Source organism: Rutilus rutilus (assembly GCF_951802725.1).
Source record: "Rutilus rutilus genome assembly, chromosome: 18".
In the NCBI taxonomy this organism is placed as follows: Eukaryota; Metazoa; Chordata; class Actinopteri; order Cypriniformes; family Leuciscidae; genus Rutilus; species Rutilus rutilus.
Genome location: NC_140231.1, coordinates 30,379,304 through 30,393,350, shown reverse-complemented (window position 1 = coordinate 30,393,350; position 14,047 = coordinate 30,379,304). Strand labels below are relative to the sequence as shown.

The window sequence follows — 14,047 nt, the reverse complement described above, 5'->3', positions numbered from 1 at the left end:
CTATTGGTTTGATTTGACTGTTGTCGTAGTAAGAGAAGCCACACAGCAGGACTGCGCCTCAAAACTTCTGACACTGAGTTTTGTCTGAGGTCAAATTTCAGTGCAATGCTCAATAATCGGCTGTCAGCAAACATGTCGAACTAATCAAACACTTCAGATTTTGGCCCATGATCAGAGGAATCTTTTAGGATTCACAAAAATTTGTCTCAGATGGCCAAATCACTGCCAAAATCGTAGTGTGCACCAGGCTTTAGTCAAGCTGTTTTACACCAGGCATCCAATCATAAACTGCCTCAATGATTGTCTCATTAAATATTCATGAGATTTGTAGTCACAGGAATTCACATGCTGTTTAGTTTCAGCATCTAAGTCAGTAAAAATAGCATCTTCAAAATGTTTTACTTTAATATAATGTGAAAGGTGTTTCTATTACAGGTGGTTGGAGGGGAGAAGCAGGTGACTGTGAAAATTAAAACTGTCAGTGACAGAGCAAGTTATTACATTTTGATGAAAGAATGTAGGCTACATTTGATTTCATGTTGACTTCTAAATATCAAACCATGTCTGCAGATATGTTAACTGAAGTGAAGACATTTTATTAATTAGTGGATTTACATGGCAATAACAGTCACGTCTTTTGCATGCTGTACTCGTCAAATCTGTTTTATTAATTTATTAATTTATTTATTTGCCTAGTGGACTGGGTCTAAGTTGTCATATTTTTTTACTCCAGTGAATATTTGTCAGAATTGGTTTATTTTTGAAGGTCATTTTATAGACACAAAAAGCTATTGAATATTTCCACTATCATTATTTAGGGAACAGTTTGTAAAAACAATGCAAAATTCATTAATTATTAAAACAAATTCAATTCAGCAATAAAGCAGCTCTACAGAAGACAATAGTGTCATTTCCCGGCTCAATTCAGTTCAAGTTTTGTTCTCATTCAATAGTGTCAGGTCAGTCAAATCAATAATATTTTCTTCTAAACTGGGTTTGAAGACAATATTAATAGTCTTTACGGCAAGAAATCCGAGGTGTATAGGGTAAAACATTAACTAACAGATATCAGTATATATATGGCTGATTGATAAGAAAATTCTTGTTTCATTTTGTTGACATTAAATCAGAAAATATTTAGGAATAAAAAGTTGTATAAAATCAGGCAAACTACATATGAACCAACCCTGTAAAGATAAAGTGCAATAAAATAAACATTTAAAACTGTTTTTTAGATGCTTGCTTTCCACTAGTCTGAAACAACACAATATGAAAAGCCCAAAATCTCAAATTGACCAGTGCATAATTTTTTTTAAATAAACCCAATGTTTTTGTCTGCAGTGTGTAAATCAATTATTAAATACAAAACAATTTTGAAACCTGGATCAAGACAATCCAGCGTTAGTCCTGGCTTAAAATTAATCCTGGGTTAACATCTTGAAGTGTGAAAAGCCCATTGGTATCCTAACCTTGGCAGGGGCCGAGGTGCCCCGGTGTGCCCTCCCACAAGGGGCGTATGTACGGCTGCTGTGTAACCCGACACCCGGCGCTCGCCACAGCTGCTCTCCAAACTGCTATTTAAAAAAGGAAAAAGGATGAAACTTCCACTCCTGACTCCTCAAACCCCCCAAGCACCAAACATCCAGTAGCTGCTGTAGCTGTTGCCAACCCGGCATAAATGCCTACAGCACCCGGGCAGGACCGGACAGAATCGCCCGCGGATTATTCCCGTCGCTCCACGGGAGGGATTTATGGTGGTGTCGCGCGCAGCAGACCGGTGGGAGATCGTGCTCATTCCGCACAACGGTTTATCCGATGCATGAGACGACGGCTCGCGCTCTCGGGCAGCGACGCAGTCACGCAGATTAACGGATCAGGATTTTGACTGCCGGGACAAATGAATACAAATGAATTTAGCGACCCGAAGGAGAGTCCGCAGAACCTCTCGTCTGGTGGCAAAGTAAGTCTCAGTTTTACCTCATATCAGGTACCTACTTAACGGGTCAGTCATGCAGGTCGGGCACCTCCGTTACCCGGTTACACCGGAGACAAAGAGCGCTTGGTGACTGGATGTTTGCGCAGGGCGCGCTGGTTTGTGTGTGTTGGTGCCGGGTGAATGGGTGCTTGTTCGCGCGCCGCTTTACCTGTGTTACTTGGCCAGCGTTCAGAACTGAACAGAACCCGATCTTTAACTGAAAGGGTCCAGGTGTACCAGCAGAGATGTGCTCGAGCCAGCTCTTTACCATCATTACGCGCAGGCAGCATAGGTTTCTGAAGAGGTCCAAGAATTCCAAGGTCAGTTTAATACAAAACTTTTGCGCATTGGCATAGTGCAGGAGGTCTTGACTGTGGATGAGGTCTTTGGGTTCATTTCTAACTCTAGGAAAGGGCCGTTTACATACGACGCATTATCGCTATTTTTATTGTCTTTTATTGTTCCTTTATGGGTCCATTTAATATTATTCCAATAATTGGTTTTTAATATTAAAACAAATAAATAACATTTCATTCATTCATTCAGTGAAACCCCAGTAGCCTACCTAATTGAGTGTATGTTTATAGAGACACTTTTTGTCATTGAGGTGACTGGGAAAATGTCCCAATTATCCTGAATTAACCCTGCATGTTGTCATATTAACAACCTGTCGGTTTTTGTTTTATTACGAGTCCAACAATGATTAGCGATTCATTCTTAATTCAGTAACCACTTCAGACAGATTCAAGTGTTTTGGTTCACTTTGGAGAACCGGCTCGTATAGTGATTCGTTGAATTGGACTACAATGGTCATGCTGTAGCCTAGATTCAGAATCATTATCAGTTTATTTCGCCTCAAGATTAACGGAATCGAATGTCATCGCTTCCGGTATTTTTTGCGCTCTAGGGAAACGCGCTCAAGGTTCTATTCGAGGCGCTCGTGGAAACTTGGAATTCTTGGAAGCGTCTGTTGAAAATAGTCTCAGTGTGCTTGTATGTTTGTGTGTGTACGTGTGTATTTGCAACTGGGCATCACAGTCAAACCGCACAGAGACGCTAAACAAACAAGACTTCCGTTCCTCACACCTTCAACTGTGGCTTTGATGCCCGTGGTGCGAATGAATGAATGAATGAAAATTATATGATCAATAAGTTATGACAACATATAAGTTATACAAAATGAAACTCTTTTTTTTTTAAAGTCAGTTTAATGTAATTTAAGTTGAAATGACTGAAATATCCAAGTTGATTGTAGGCTACTTAAAAATAGTAGGCAGCAACTTTTTTTTTTACAGTGAATGAATGAATGAATGAATGAATAACCTGTTCAGGTCTTAGAATAGCAGAACAACTAGGCCTAGATGTAATGACATTTCTTGCATCATGCAAACCGAGAATGAAATGTGCTTTAAATTGTACTTGACTATAGAGGTTATTCAGCAGTATTCCCATTTATAACATTCCAGGAATGTTTTATGCAACAATTTATGGAACGTTCAGTGTGTAGCCTATGTCAAAAATATACAAAAATACAACAAGCAAATGTTTAATCAGGTATAAAATACTCAATAGTTTTACATAGGCCTACATATTTTCAGAGCAGTGAAGAGTTTAAAGTGTGCTTTCTGTGACTTTGCATGTATGGTTGTTTATGGTGTGTGTTATAAATACCATTCTGACAACCAGTAAACCACATATTTTATGATAGCTACCCAAATGCATTGCACGTAACTGGGGCAGGAAAGCAAGAAACAAGTCCCTTAAATTAAAAGATTAAAAAACGAAACTAGGGGAAAAGGCCGTGAATAAATCTTGGAGATGAACCATTTGAACCACTTCCAAGCAAACCTTAAAGTGAATAGAAACTGTAGTTTGCTAATGCTGTTCAATTGTAGACGTCATATCACAGCTAAAGACACACATTTCCATAAAACGTTGTTTGATTAAGCAATTGTGGCGCTTCCGCTAAAAGATGTAGTCCCTGAGGTGTAACTGAGGTGCGCAGTGATATATAGGCCTACAGTAGCTGGTGAACAGGTGTTTCCCTTCATGGCTGTATTATGTATATTTTGCACTACTGAAACGCTGAATTGACCGATCAACTATCCGTTTCATAACTATGTTTATGGTACCTCTGCTTTAGTGCATCTTGTGCGGTCTGATCTGAGCTCTCGAACCGCTGTTCGTTTGTTTGTTTTTGATGCCGGTGATACCTGTAACCAGATACCTTGCACTTCCGCCTTTGTCCACCAGGGTGCGCCCTACATAACACTAACTTCAGACCAGACCGGAATATAATGATTTTGGATCCTCTCTGTGAGAGAAATGTGCTTGTGCTCTTCATATACACTTATATACCTCCGGATTTTAACACAAACATGTATTTTGTGCCTAAAAGGGAAGAGTGAATTGGATAAAGATGGTGTTGTAGAGCAGGGGTCATGTTCTTCCTCATCAATGTCCATCACTGTGTGCCGAACAGAAGGAATTTTCCACTCTTCTATTACTGAAGTAAAAGAGAGAAAGAGAAGGGTTGTTGTATGCAAGGATGGGTCTTTTTAGTCGTCTGTGTACATAGTGTGTGTTAGTGTGTGTGAGTTTACACATTTGTGTGTACATGTGTGGTTGCTACCATTGAAAAAAATTCCACTCACTAAATAACTAGGCCTGGAAAAGGGACACTTGAGCTAAATACGCTATTGACACACACTACACACACTCACTTTTACTTTAAATGAGGACATACCCTAGACTTCTAATGATCTTATATAAGCTAATTATAATGAGTATTTATTTTATTTTGTAATTTTTCCCAACTGGCAACGTTCTTGGATGTCTCAAAATGGTTTTGTCTGATTTTCCTTACTTCTGCTGTCAAGTTTGTCCCCAAACTTACACATTCATATTCACTTTTTCTTCTAAATCTGCTTTGACTTTAGTTATTGGATATTTTAGCATCACCTAGAGATGTGAATCTGTTTTCCACAATTTTCCAATGTTCCCATGAATTTTCCTTAAAAAAAAATCAAAACTTTAAACGAGACAGATAAGATTTCTGTTATTGCATTATACAAATATTCACTCACAGTGTTTATGGGACTCGAGATGCTTGACACATACATGAGTAATTCTCTGCAGTGAACACACACACACACAATAGAAAGAACACATTCAGCTGCGACAAACACACACACACACACACTGTTTCTCACTCATCTGTTTGTGGTGGCTTACTAACTGTGAGGTCAGACTGGCCGGTGTTTCTGCCGTTCTGATTGGCTGAGAAACTCTGCGGCGAGACGCTTCACTTCCTGACTCAGGTACGGGGATCCTGGGGGAGTCTAGGGCCGTGTGTTTGTGCATGATGGATAAAAGTGTGTGTGTTTTGTGGTCACCAGGTAATGTTTAAAGCAGCTGTCAGGCGAAGGCGCACACACACTCCGCATACATGTCCGCATACACAGTGGGGGTTTGGAGCGCTCCGTCTACCCTGCCAATCATAATTGAAATCCTTTCCCTATGGGTCACTTCCTCTTTCATGTGCCTGTGAAATCAGAGGTTAGGGTGCAAAGGTCAAAGTTCAACAGGGTCAATCTGGCAAAAAGCTACATCTGAGGTTCCTTTGTGGAATCGTCACACATAAAGTCTAACAGTTTTCACTGTAGTATTAGTGTTGTTTGCTAAGGTAAGCCGATGTTTCAGGGGTTATTTATCTGTGAGTATTATATATATATATTTTTGATTACCTTTGCCGTCATCTGACATTCAGTTAAACACTGTTAAATGTAATTTTTAGCACATCTCGAAATAAAAAAAGAAAATTTCATACTGAAAAGATTGTTTAATTTTTTTGAAAGTTTGTTTTCTTATGCTCATGTTTCTTATGCTCATTTGATAAAAAAAAAAGCAGTAAAAACTGTAATATTGTTAAATGTTTTTACAGTTTAAAATAACTTTTCTATTTGAATATATCTTAAAATGTAATTTTAAATGTGTCTTCAGTGTCGCATCATCTTCAGAAACCAACTTAATCAGTCATATTATTATCAATGTTTAACAGTTGTGCTGCTGAATATTTTTGTGGAAAGCATGATACATTTTTTCAAGGTTTTTTGCTAATTGGAAAGTTTCGGTAAAGTCGTCTCAGCTGCCGTTAGACGCTCCGGTTGCTTTAGAAACGGTCAATGTTCTGAGACGCCAGCTTATGACTGCACACTCGCATTGGCTGGTTCAGCCTGAAAAATGCAGTTTTTTGTCATGATTTGAGTGTTTTGGAACAACATTTGTGAGAGTTTTTGTCAGATTTCATTGAAGATTTCAAATGGAATTTAATCGTAAGCTTGGTGAACAGCTTTGGAGAATTTGATGTTTCCCCATTCAAAGAGATACAAAGAGCTGTACATGCATGACTGAAATAGCTGACCGAGAGGCGTTTCAAAGATGGAGGGAATAAAAGCCTAAATTCAATCTGTTCATCATATAAAGTGATTGTGTCCCTTCAGAAAATGTGGACTAAACCACTCAATTCATATGGATTAGTTTTACGATCTCTTTATGAACTTTTTGAATTGTAAAAGTTGCTTAGCTGTCATTGAAAGATTTTATCAAAAATATATTTTTTTGTGTTCCGAAGATGAACGAAAGTCTTACGGGTTTGGAACGACATGAGCGGGAGTAATTAATGACAGAATTTTCATTTTTAGGTGAACTATCCCTTTAAAGGGACTTGATGTACTTCTTATGTATACGTTTATACATGTATGCATATTTCCCAAATGAAAGAAAAGAAACTAAAAACACGCACAATGTTTTCATTCTCTATAAACATGGAAATACATTTAACCGGCCGGCATCATCCATCAGGTTGATGGTTTACTCCACTCACTCCGGAATGATGGTTTTGCCAGTAAAATTTTCCACTTGTTTGGGTCGAGGCCAGTGCAAGAAGCCTGAAATGTGTACCTCCATTGTAATGATGATGTTTTGACAAGTGGCTTCTGTTATGTAAAGGTCTGATTCAACATCTAACTCTGCTACCCACAAAATAGTGGAAATTCAAATGAGTAACTGTGTCTTTCTCTCTCTGTGTCTCTAGGAGAGCTCTTCTTCTGTGTATTCTACTTTATTGTACTTCTTTTGGATTCACCCAAGTACTCTTTGAAGGTAAGATGTGAAAGATATAAACATTTGTTTGTGTGTGATTGCATTGAAATGGTGGTTAAAAATTAGGGGGGGAAATGAGGTTAAAACTAGATTTTTGAGGCCACTGAATTATTGCACAGTAATAAAGTTTCATGTTCTTACACACTTTCCACTAAGTTTGGAAAGTTTTACAACATTAAACTTAATACCCTGATTCATGAAACACAAACACCCTCTCTCTCACATACGTATGAGTTTCCTTACCCGACTTTTACCTTTTCTTCTGCCAAACTTTTCCCCAGTAAAGCATGTCCTATAACCCCTTTTACATGAATGAGTGTGTGTGAGTGCGTCTTTTTTATAGAAAAAATGACATCATGTTCCCTCTTGACTGCTGATTCATGCCGAACTCAACAGTAACACACATATGAAAAGGCCTGGGAATAATGTTATGATAAATCTACAGAATCAACCGAAGATCACAGGCTTTAAGATCCATTCACACTGACAGCAATTAGTGTTCATTGAGTGTGTGTGTGTGTGTATGTATATTTATATTAAACTTTCTGTTGACTGTCCAAAATCTCAGATGTAAGTTTTCATGGTGCATGTCACATAATATTTATGCTGCATCCTAAGATACCTAAATTTGGCAGAATTATGAGGAAACTTCACATGTACCCGTTATCTCGAAATGAATAGTGACAAGCTCAGCAAAAATTTGATCCATTCAAGAAAGCTATTGATTTGATATGCTAATTTTTTTTAATACTGCAAAGCAATGAAATAATGTCTAATTAATAAATGTGCTATTTTACCCAATTTGTATGTGCACGCTCACTGAAATCAGATGCATTGGTCAAGTTTCTAGGATGCTTCTTGAAAATGCACAATTTGATTTCTGCAATGATCTGCCTTTCGTGATTTTTTCTTTTTTTTTTAGCTAGTCACATTAGCTGTTAATGATATTTGACTAATTTCTTTGGAGCCACCTAAAAATGACTTCATGACAAAAGAGATTGGCTGATGGCACCACAGGAACATGCCCAGTGCCAAAACCATTGATAGTCCTACACGGTTGAATGGGTGTGAAACACAAACAGTTGCTCATTTAGGTAATTAAAAAGCATCATTCAGACAGTGTACTATTGTGTGAAGTAGTTCCTGGCGTTGTTCTCATACGTTTGGCTCTGTCCTGGCCTTGTGAAGCCAACCCTGACCCAAGTTAAACACATACACACACACACACAAGTTCACTGTGATAAGTTCACAAAATTTCCTTGTCAAAAGCCAGTTTTTAGCACTAGAGTTTTGGCATCAGATACAGACATGCAGCTGTTAACTTGCTGCTGCTTTTTTAGCCCAAAGGATGTTTTCCGCCTGGAATTTAACACACATGGCACAAAACTGAATTAGCACATTAAAATGATGTAATAGGGAGCAATGGACCTCCTAAAGATGTCATGAAATCAAAATGAAAGTTTTATAGCGGTAATAATGTGTTCATATGTGTTAGCTATCTAAATGCCATCCTATATTTTTACTCCTTGTCACATTCTGTACCTCAAACCTTGCACGGTGTATAGAACCATAATATATGTATATATATAATTATATTTAGATATGTATAACTGTGAATATGTGTGTATTAAGATGTGTTTGGGTTTGTGTTGCAGATGTGGACGTGTTGCAGCGGTTGGCTCTGCGTGCTGAGCTCGGTTCTCGCGCCGTTCCCGCTGGCGTCATCTCCCTCCGCTCCGGAGTCATCCTCACGACACGGGCACGAGTTACCACTGCGACACGCTCTGTGTTCCCACCAGAACTCTTCTGGAACTGCACTATTATCTTGAGCGTCCGATCTCACCGCTTAAACTCAGCATTTCTCTTCTCCGTCCTATCTGGGAAAAAGATTCAGCTCGGGCTGGAAATTTCGCCCGGCAAGCTAACGCTTCACGCCGGCCCTGGGAATGCCGCGGTCTTCCCGTACAACCTCCATGACGGACGCTGGCATCATCTAGCCTTCGTTCTTAATGGGCGATCAGTGACCCTACACTCTCCCTGCTCGGAGAGCAACGGTGGAGTTACGCAGAAACTCCCCATACTTCCCGAATGTCTGAACCCTCGTGGAACATTCCGCTTGGGCGGCAACAGCGCTTTGCTTCCGGGTGCGGGACCCTTTGAGGGGGCGGTTTGTCAGTTTGATGTGGTGCCCTCGGCACAAGCCCAGCAGAATTATTGCAGCGCCATCCGTAGGCAGTGCAGAGAAAATGACACCTACAGGCCAGCGCCTCCCGCTCTACTTCCCCTCCCATCCCGACACGCCCCACCACTATTGGCCCACACATTACCACCTAATCGCACTTTCACTTTCACTCCCACTAATTTCCTTTGGACATCCATAAATGGTGCAGTAGGGTCTTCTGCTGCGAGAATGAACGATGGTGTACGACCCAAGCCTTCCTCTACCACACCTCCACCCCTTTCCTTGATGCGAACAGGACTTGAACCTCCTTTATCTAGGGAATATTTAAATTCTGTCACCCCCAAACCTACTCTCAGGACACCTAAGCCGACTGCCTCAAAACCTGCTGTCTGGCTTACCCCCACAAAACCAGCTGGATCCAAACCCACTCCAGGAAAACTATCTCCCAAATTTAGCGCGACAAAGTCTTCTGAACCAAAGCCCACGTTTGCTAAACCAACCTCTTCCAAACTTGGAAGTTCAAAAACAACTGGACCCAAAACTACGCCACCCAAACCTTCCAAACCATCAGCTGTAAAACCCACGGTAAAGAAGCCAACTCTTGCGCCAAAGCCCACCAAGATCAACGCTACGAAGAATACTTCTACTGGTGCTCAACCTATCAATCCTAACAAGAAACAAAAAAACGATTTAAAACCATTGTCAGACCCAGAACCGACCACCTCCAAAAGACCCTCGCCAACCAACAAAATGCCACTCCAGCCCAAATCCAAGCCCTACACCACACTACCAACCCTAAAATCCACCCTTCCCCCAAACCCCTCACCCAAAAAGAGCCTCCCAACACCCAAATCCACTCCGTTCACCACCGCTGCACCAAACAAACCATCAAAAACTCCCAAAGTCAATCCTGACAAACCTAAAATGCATTACGTCACACCACAAACTGTGACTCTCCCAGCTTTCGACGATTTCCAGAGCTTTGAGGTGGAGCCGACATACTTTTCACTTCTGGTTGGACCGCCAGGACAAAAAGGAGATCCTGGGACAATGGTAGGAGAGCCGCATTGTGTGTGTGTGTGTGTGTGTGTGTTATCAGGGCCGTGGCTTGTGTTCGATAAAGTCTTGATAGTGCATCATATGTCACATTTGAGATTGTAGGTAAAAATGGGCACATAAGCAGACTTAAATGTTCATAAATATTCCACCTATAGTGACACACATGAAGATATACAGAAGAGAGGAAATTTTGTTTTACAACATCACATAATCCTACTTTTCTTATAAAAATTTCAGAAGTTACCAGCAAGTATTTTGTCTCTCCGCACTGAAAGCGAAAATGCTCCATGACACAGTAACATCCAATGAGAACGTATTTGATGTTAAATCTGGAGCAAGATCTTTGACCAATGAAATTTCCCTGCAAGCGGGGCTGTCTAGCATAGTACAATACAAATAGCAACTAACTGACTATATGTCGTATTGCTGGTCATGATTATAGCTGCTTAGGATATTACACGTCATAAGTGTGTTTCATTAGGCTGCATTGTAGAAAGACAGTATCCGACAAGCAGTATCCGCCTTTTACAGTTTCCCCTGAACCAAAACTACGATGGCAACCTGTAATGGCAGCACTATCTATGCCGAAAATGATTCTGCAGCAGTCAGGTCGCACAAGACGAAGCTCTCCAAGTTGTTTTTTCGTTCATTATTATTGTAATGTTACGTGCTTTGAGACATGAGGTAATTTAACGCTGTCTCTCGTGACACTTTGCAGACTCTGCTGTGTGTGTTCATGTGTTTTGAAGGAGGCGTGGATTTGGAGACGCTCTGAAGGGAGGGTGGGATCTCATGCTTTCAAGGCTAGCATGCGATTGCTAGCCTCTCTGAAACTGCACACCCTAGCTTTAACAAAGAGATAGCTTTTATCCCTTGTCACGCCTGGTTAAGCCTGGTTAAGGGGCAGTGTGCATACTGATCAACGAGGTGCCATTTTTACTTGCAGCAATAATAACTGTATTTATACAGTACACTATCGTTCAAAGGTTTGGGGTCAGTAAGATTTTTTAATGTTTTTGTCATACAAAAAAAAAAAAAAAAGTCTCTTATGCTCACCAAGGCTGCCTTTGATCAAAAATACAGTAAAAATTTTGCAATATTATAACAATTTAAAATAAATAATTTAAAATAACTGTTAACTATTTTTGTATATTTTAAAATGTAATTTATTCCTGCTCAAAAGAACAGATTTATTTGAAATATAAATCTTTTGTAACATTATAAATGTATTTACTGTCATTTTGATCAATTTAGTGCAGTTGCTGAATGTAAGAATTAATAAAAAAAAAATAAGAAAAGAAAAAAGTACTGACCCCAAACTTTGGCACAGCAGTGTATTTTCATATTTTTTATATATTCAAATATCATATAATTAATTGTCCAGATAGAAGTTTTGCACCTTAAAATGACTTTTATGGTGGTACAAATAGAAAAATATCATTTTTTTGTGGATTTATATTGGTTTATACAGGTGTCTCGAATGCTTTCTAAGGGATGTAAACAGCTCAAAATTGCTTGCAGTTTTAGTATATTTAGTATAAACAGCATCAATTTAGCGTCAAAATGTGTTGAGATGTTGATGATGTCCATGTAGCTCATACAGACATTTGACTCACTTTGTGTTTGAAAGCCGTTGAGCGATGTGCTTTTAAAGCTGGGTCAAAGGTCAGGGGAAGTGGTCAACATTTTATCAGTCACCCAGACACTCGCACAGACCTTTACAAGCACGGAGTCCTGTTCCATGCATGGAAAACTAGGCATGGGATTTCAATCAAATGAATTGAAAACTCTTAAACCAAGAGTTTAAGAGACTAAATTTTAAAAGGAACCACCTAACCTGTGACCCAAAAACAAATAAGGATAAGTGAGTTATTGCAGGTCCTGTGTTAAATGCGAGTCAGCCGTATTTAAACAGCAGGACTTCGACGTCTTTAAGGTTCTGAAGCAGCAACGCTTCTAGGAGCAACATGGGGAGAAAATAGTGATGTAAGGCACATCTTCTGGGAACAGTTCAGTTAACAAGGATGTTCAAAGAGAAGTCTGTGATGCTCAGACACTCTAGAGGGCATTTTCCTAAAAAGCTGACTAAACTTGACAAAATGGCCCACATCTTGAACAATGACCCATTTTAAGTTGTGTGTGTTTATGTCTGCACATCGCTGTGGTTACCTCCAACCCTTAGGCTATCACATTGTGTGTGCTCGTGTAATTTGGTGGAGGCTCACAGGTATGTGTGTGTGTAGCACCCAAGAGAATGTTCCCTGTTATTACCACAGGATAATTACCCAAAAGCCCCCATCATCGACCATAAAGATGCGTTCTCCAGGTACTTGACTAAAACTCCAGGAATTACACATGCACACGTGCTCTTAGTCTGCAATTATTTACAGCTGCAGTACACGCTTTACTCAAACATAATGAGCTGTAGCTTCTATCTTTAGCTCTACTTAAATATACAATAACCCGTACAAAACACTGCTAGCGTCAAACTAGCAATGAAATGCTACGGCTTACTAAACACTGTGCAGTATGTACTTTTTACTGTCTACTAATTTCTTTTAAATTAGCATGAAACATATGAAATGTTATTATTGATAGGAATGGGTTTATTTTTTATTTTATTTTTGTAATATCACTATTTAGGTTGAATTTATTTTTATTTCAATTTATTTTTTTATTCGGTTAGTAATTTGAGTGCTTCAACTTGAACTTATTTAAGTTATTTGCCAAGGCAACATTTCATCTAATCAAGGCAAGTTTTTCATCTAATATTTATATTTTATATCAATATAAATGTACATATCCCCCTATCTATCTATCTATCTATCTATCTATCTATCTATCTATCTATCTATCTATCTATCTATCTATCTATCTATCTATCTATCTATCTATCTATCTATCTATCTATCTATCTATCTATCTATCTATTCACTATTTCAGTTAATAAACATGTTTTTAATATTTATTAAATTGAGTTAAAGGGAAAGTTCACCCAAAAATGAAAATTTGCTAATGTATTCACGCTCAGGCCATCCAAGTAGTAGGTGACTTTTTTTTCTTCAGTAGTAATGCAAAGAAGATTTTTAGCTGAAACCGTAATCCTTGGTGATATATACAAAAAACATATACAGGCAAAACTACATTTATAGCCGTGGCTCCTGACAATACATTGAGGTCTTTTAAAGCGAAACGATCAGTCTGTGCAAGAAACTGAACATCATTTACAACATTAGTACCTGTAATCAACAGCATCGACAAACGGTCCTGAGCGCATCCTCGACAGTCTGGAGCACAAGCTTCCTTAAACAGAATCCCAACGTTTGAGCTCCTCCTTTGCATTTTTAATCTAAAACTATCTTAAAATGTGTCAATTAAGTACTGCTGCTTTTATTAATTCATATTCATTCAGTTTACTAGGAATGGAAGTTGAGTTTATTGCATAATATGGAATTAGAACTGCAGAAATAGAAATTAGAGTAGTATGCTATTTTGAACACAAACCGCAGTGTTGCATCATGGTAGTATCTCAGTGTTCATTGAGGACTTTGGCGGTGCGTGATCGGTGGGGGGCTGTGTACATGTATGTGGGTGAGAAAGCACCATCCCCCCTCCTCCATCAACAGAGCCATAGTTCTAGAGCTCTGAGATTCTTAACATAAACACAC

At 39.1% G+C, this 14,047-nt stretch overlaps 1 protein-coding gene across 1 annotated transcript in view; it reads left to right on the top strand.

Annotated features, from left to right (window-relative positions):
• Positions 1–1,509: 1,509 nt before the first annotated feature.
• The window catches only part of col27a1a (collagen, type XXVII, alpha 1a), a 66,505-nt gene continuing 53,967 nt past the window's right edge, over positions 1,510–14,047 (top strand). Inside the window, exons 1-3 of the mRNA XM_084387574.1 lie at positions 1,510–1,960; positions 7,071–7,138; positions 8,794–10,373. Coding sequence (XP_084243700.1) covers positions 1,908–1,960; positions 7,071–7,138; positions 8,794–10,373 — 1,701 coding nt within the window. The 5' untranslated portion in view covers positions 1,510–1,907. The remainder of the gene's footprint in view (positions 1,961–7,070; positions 7,139–8,793; positions 10,374–14,047) is intronic.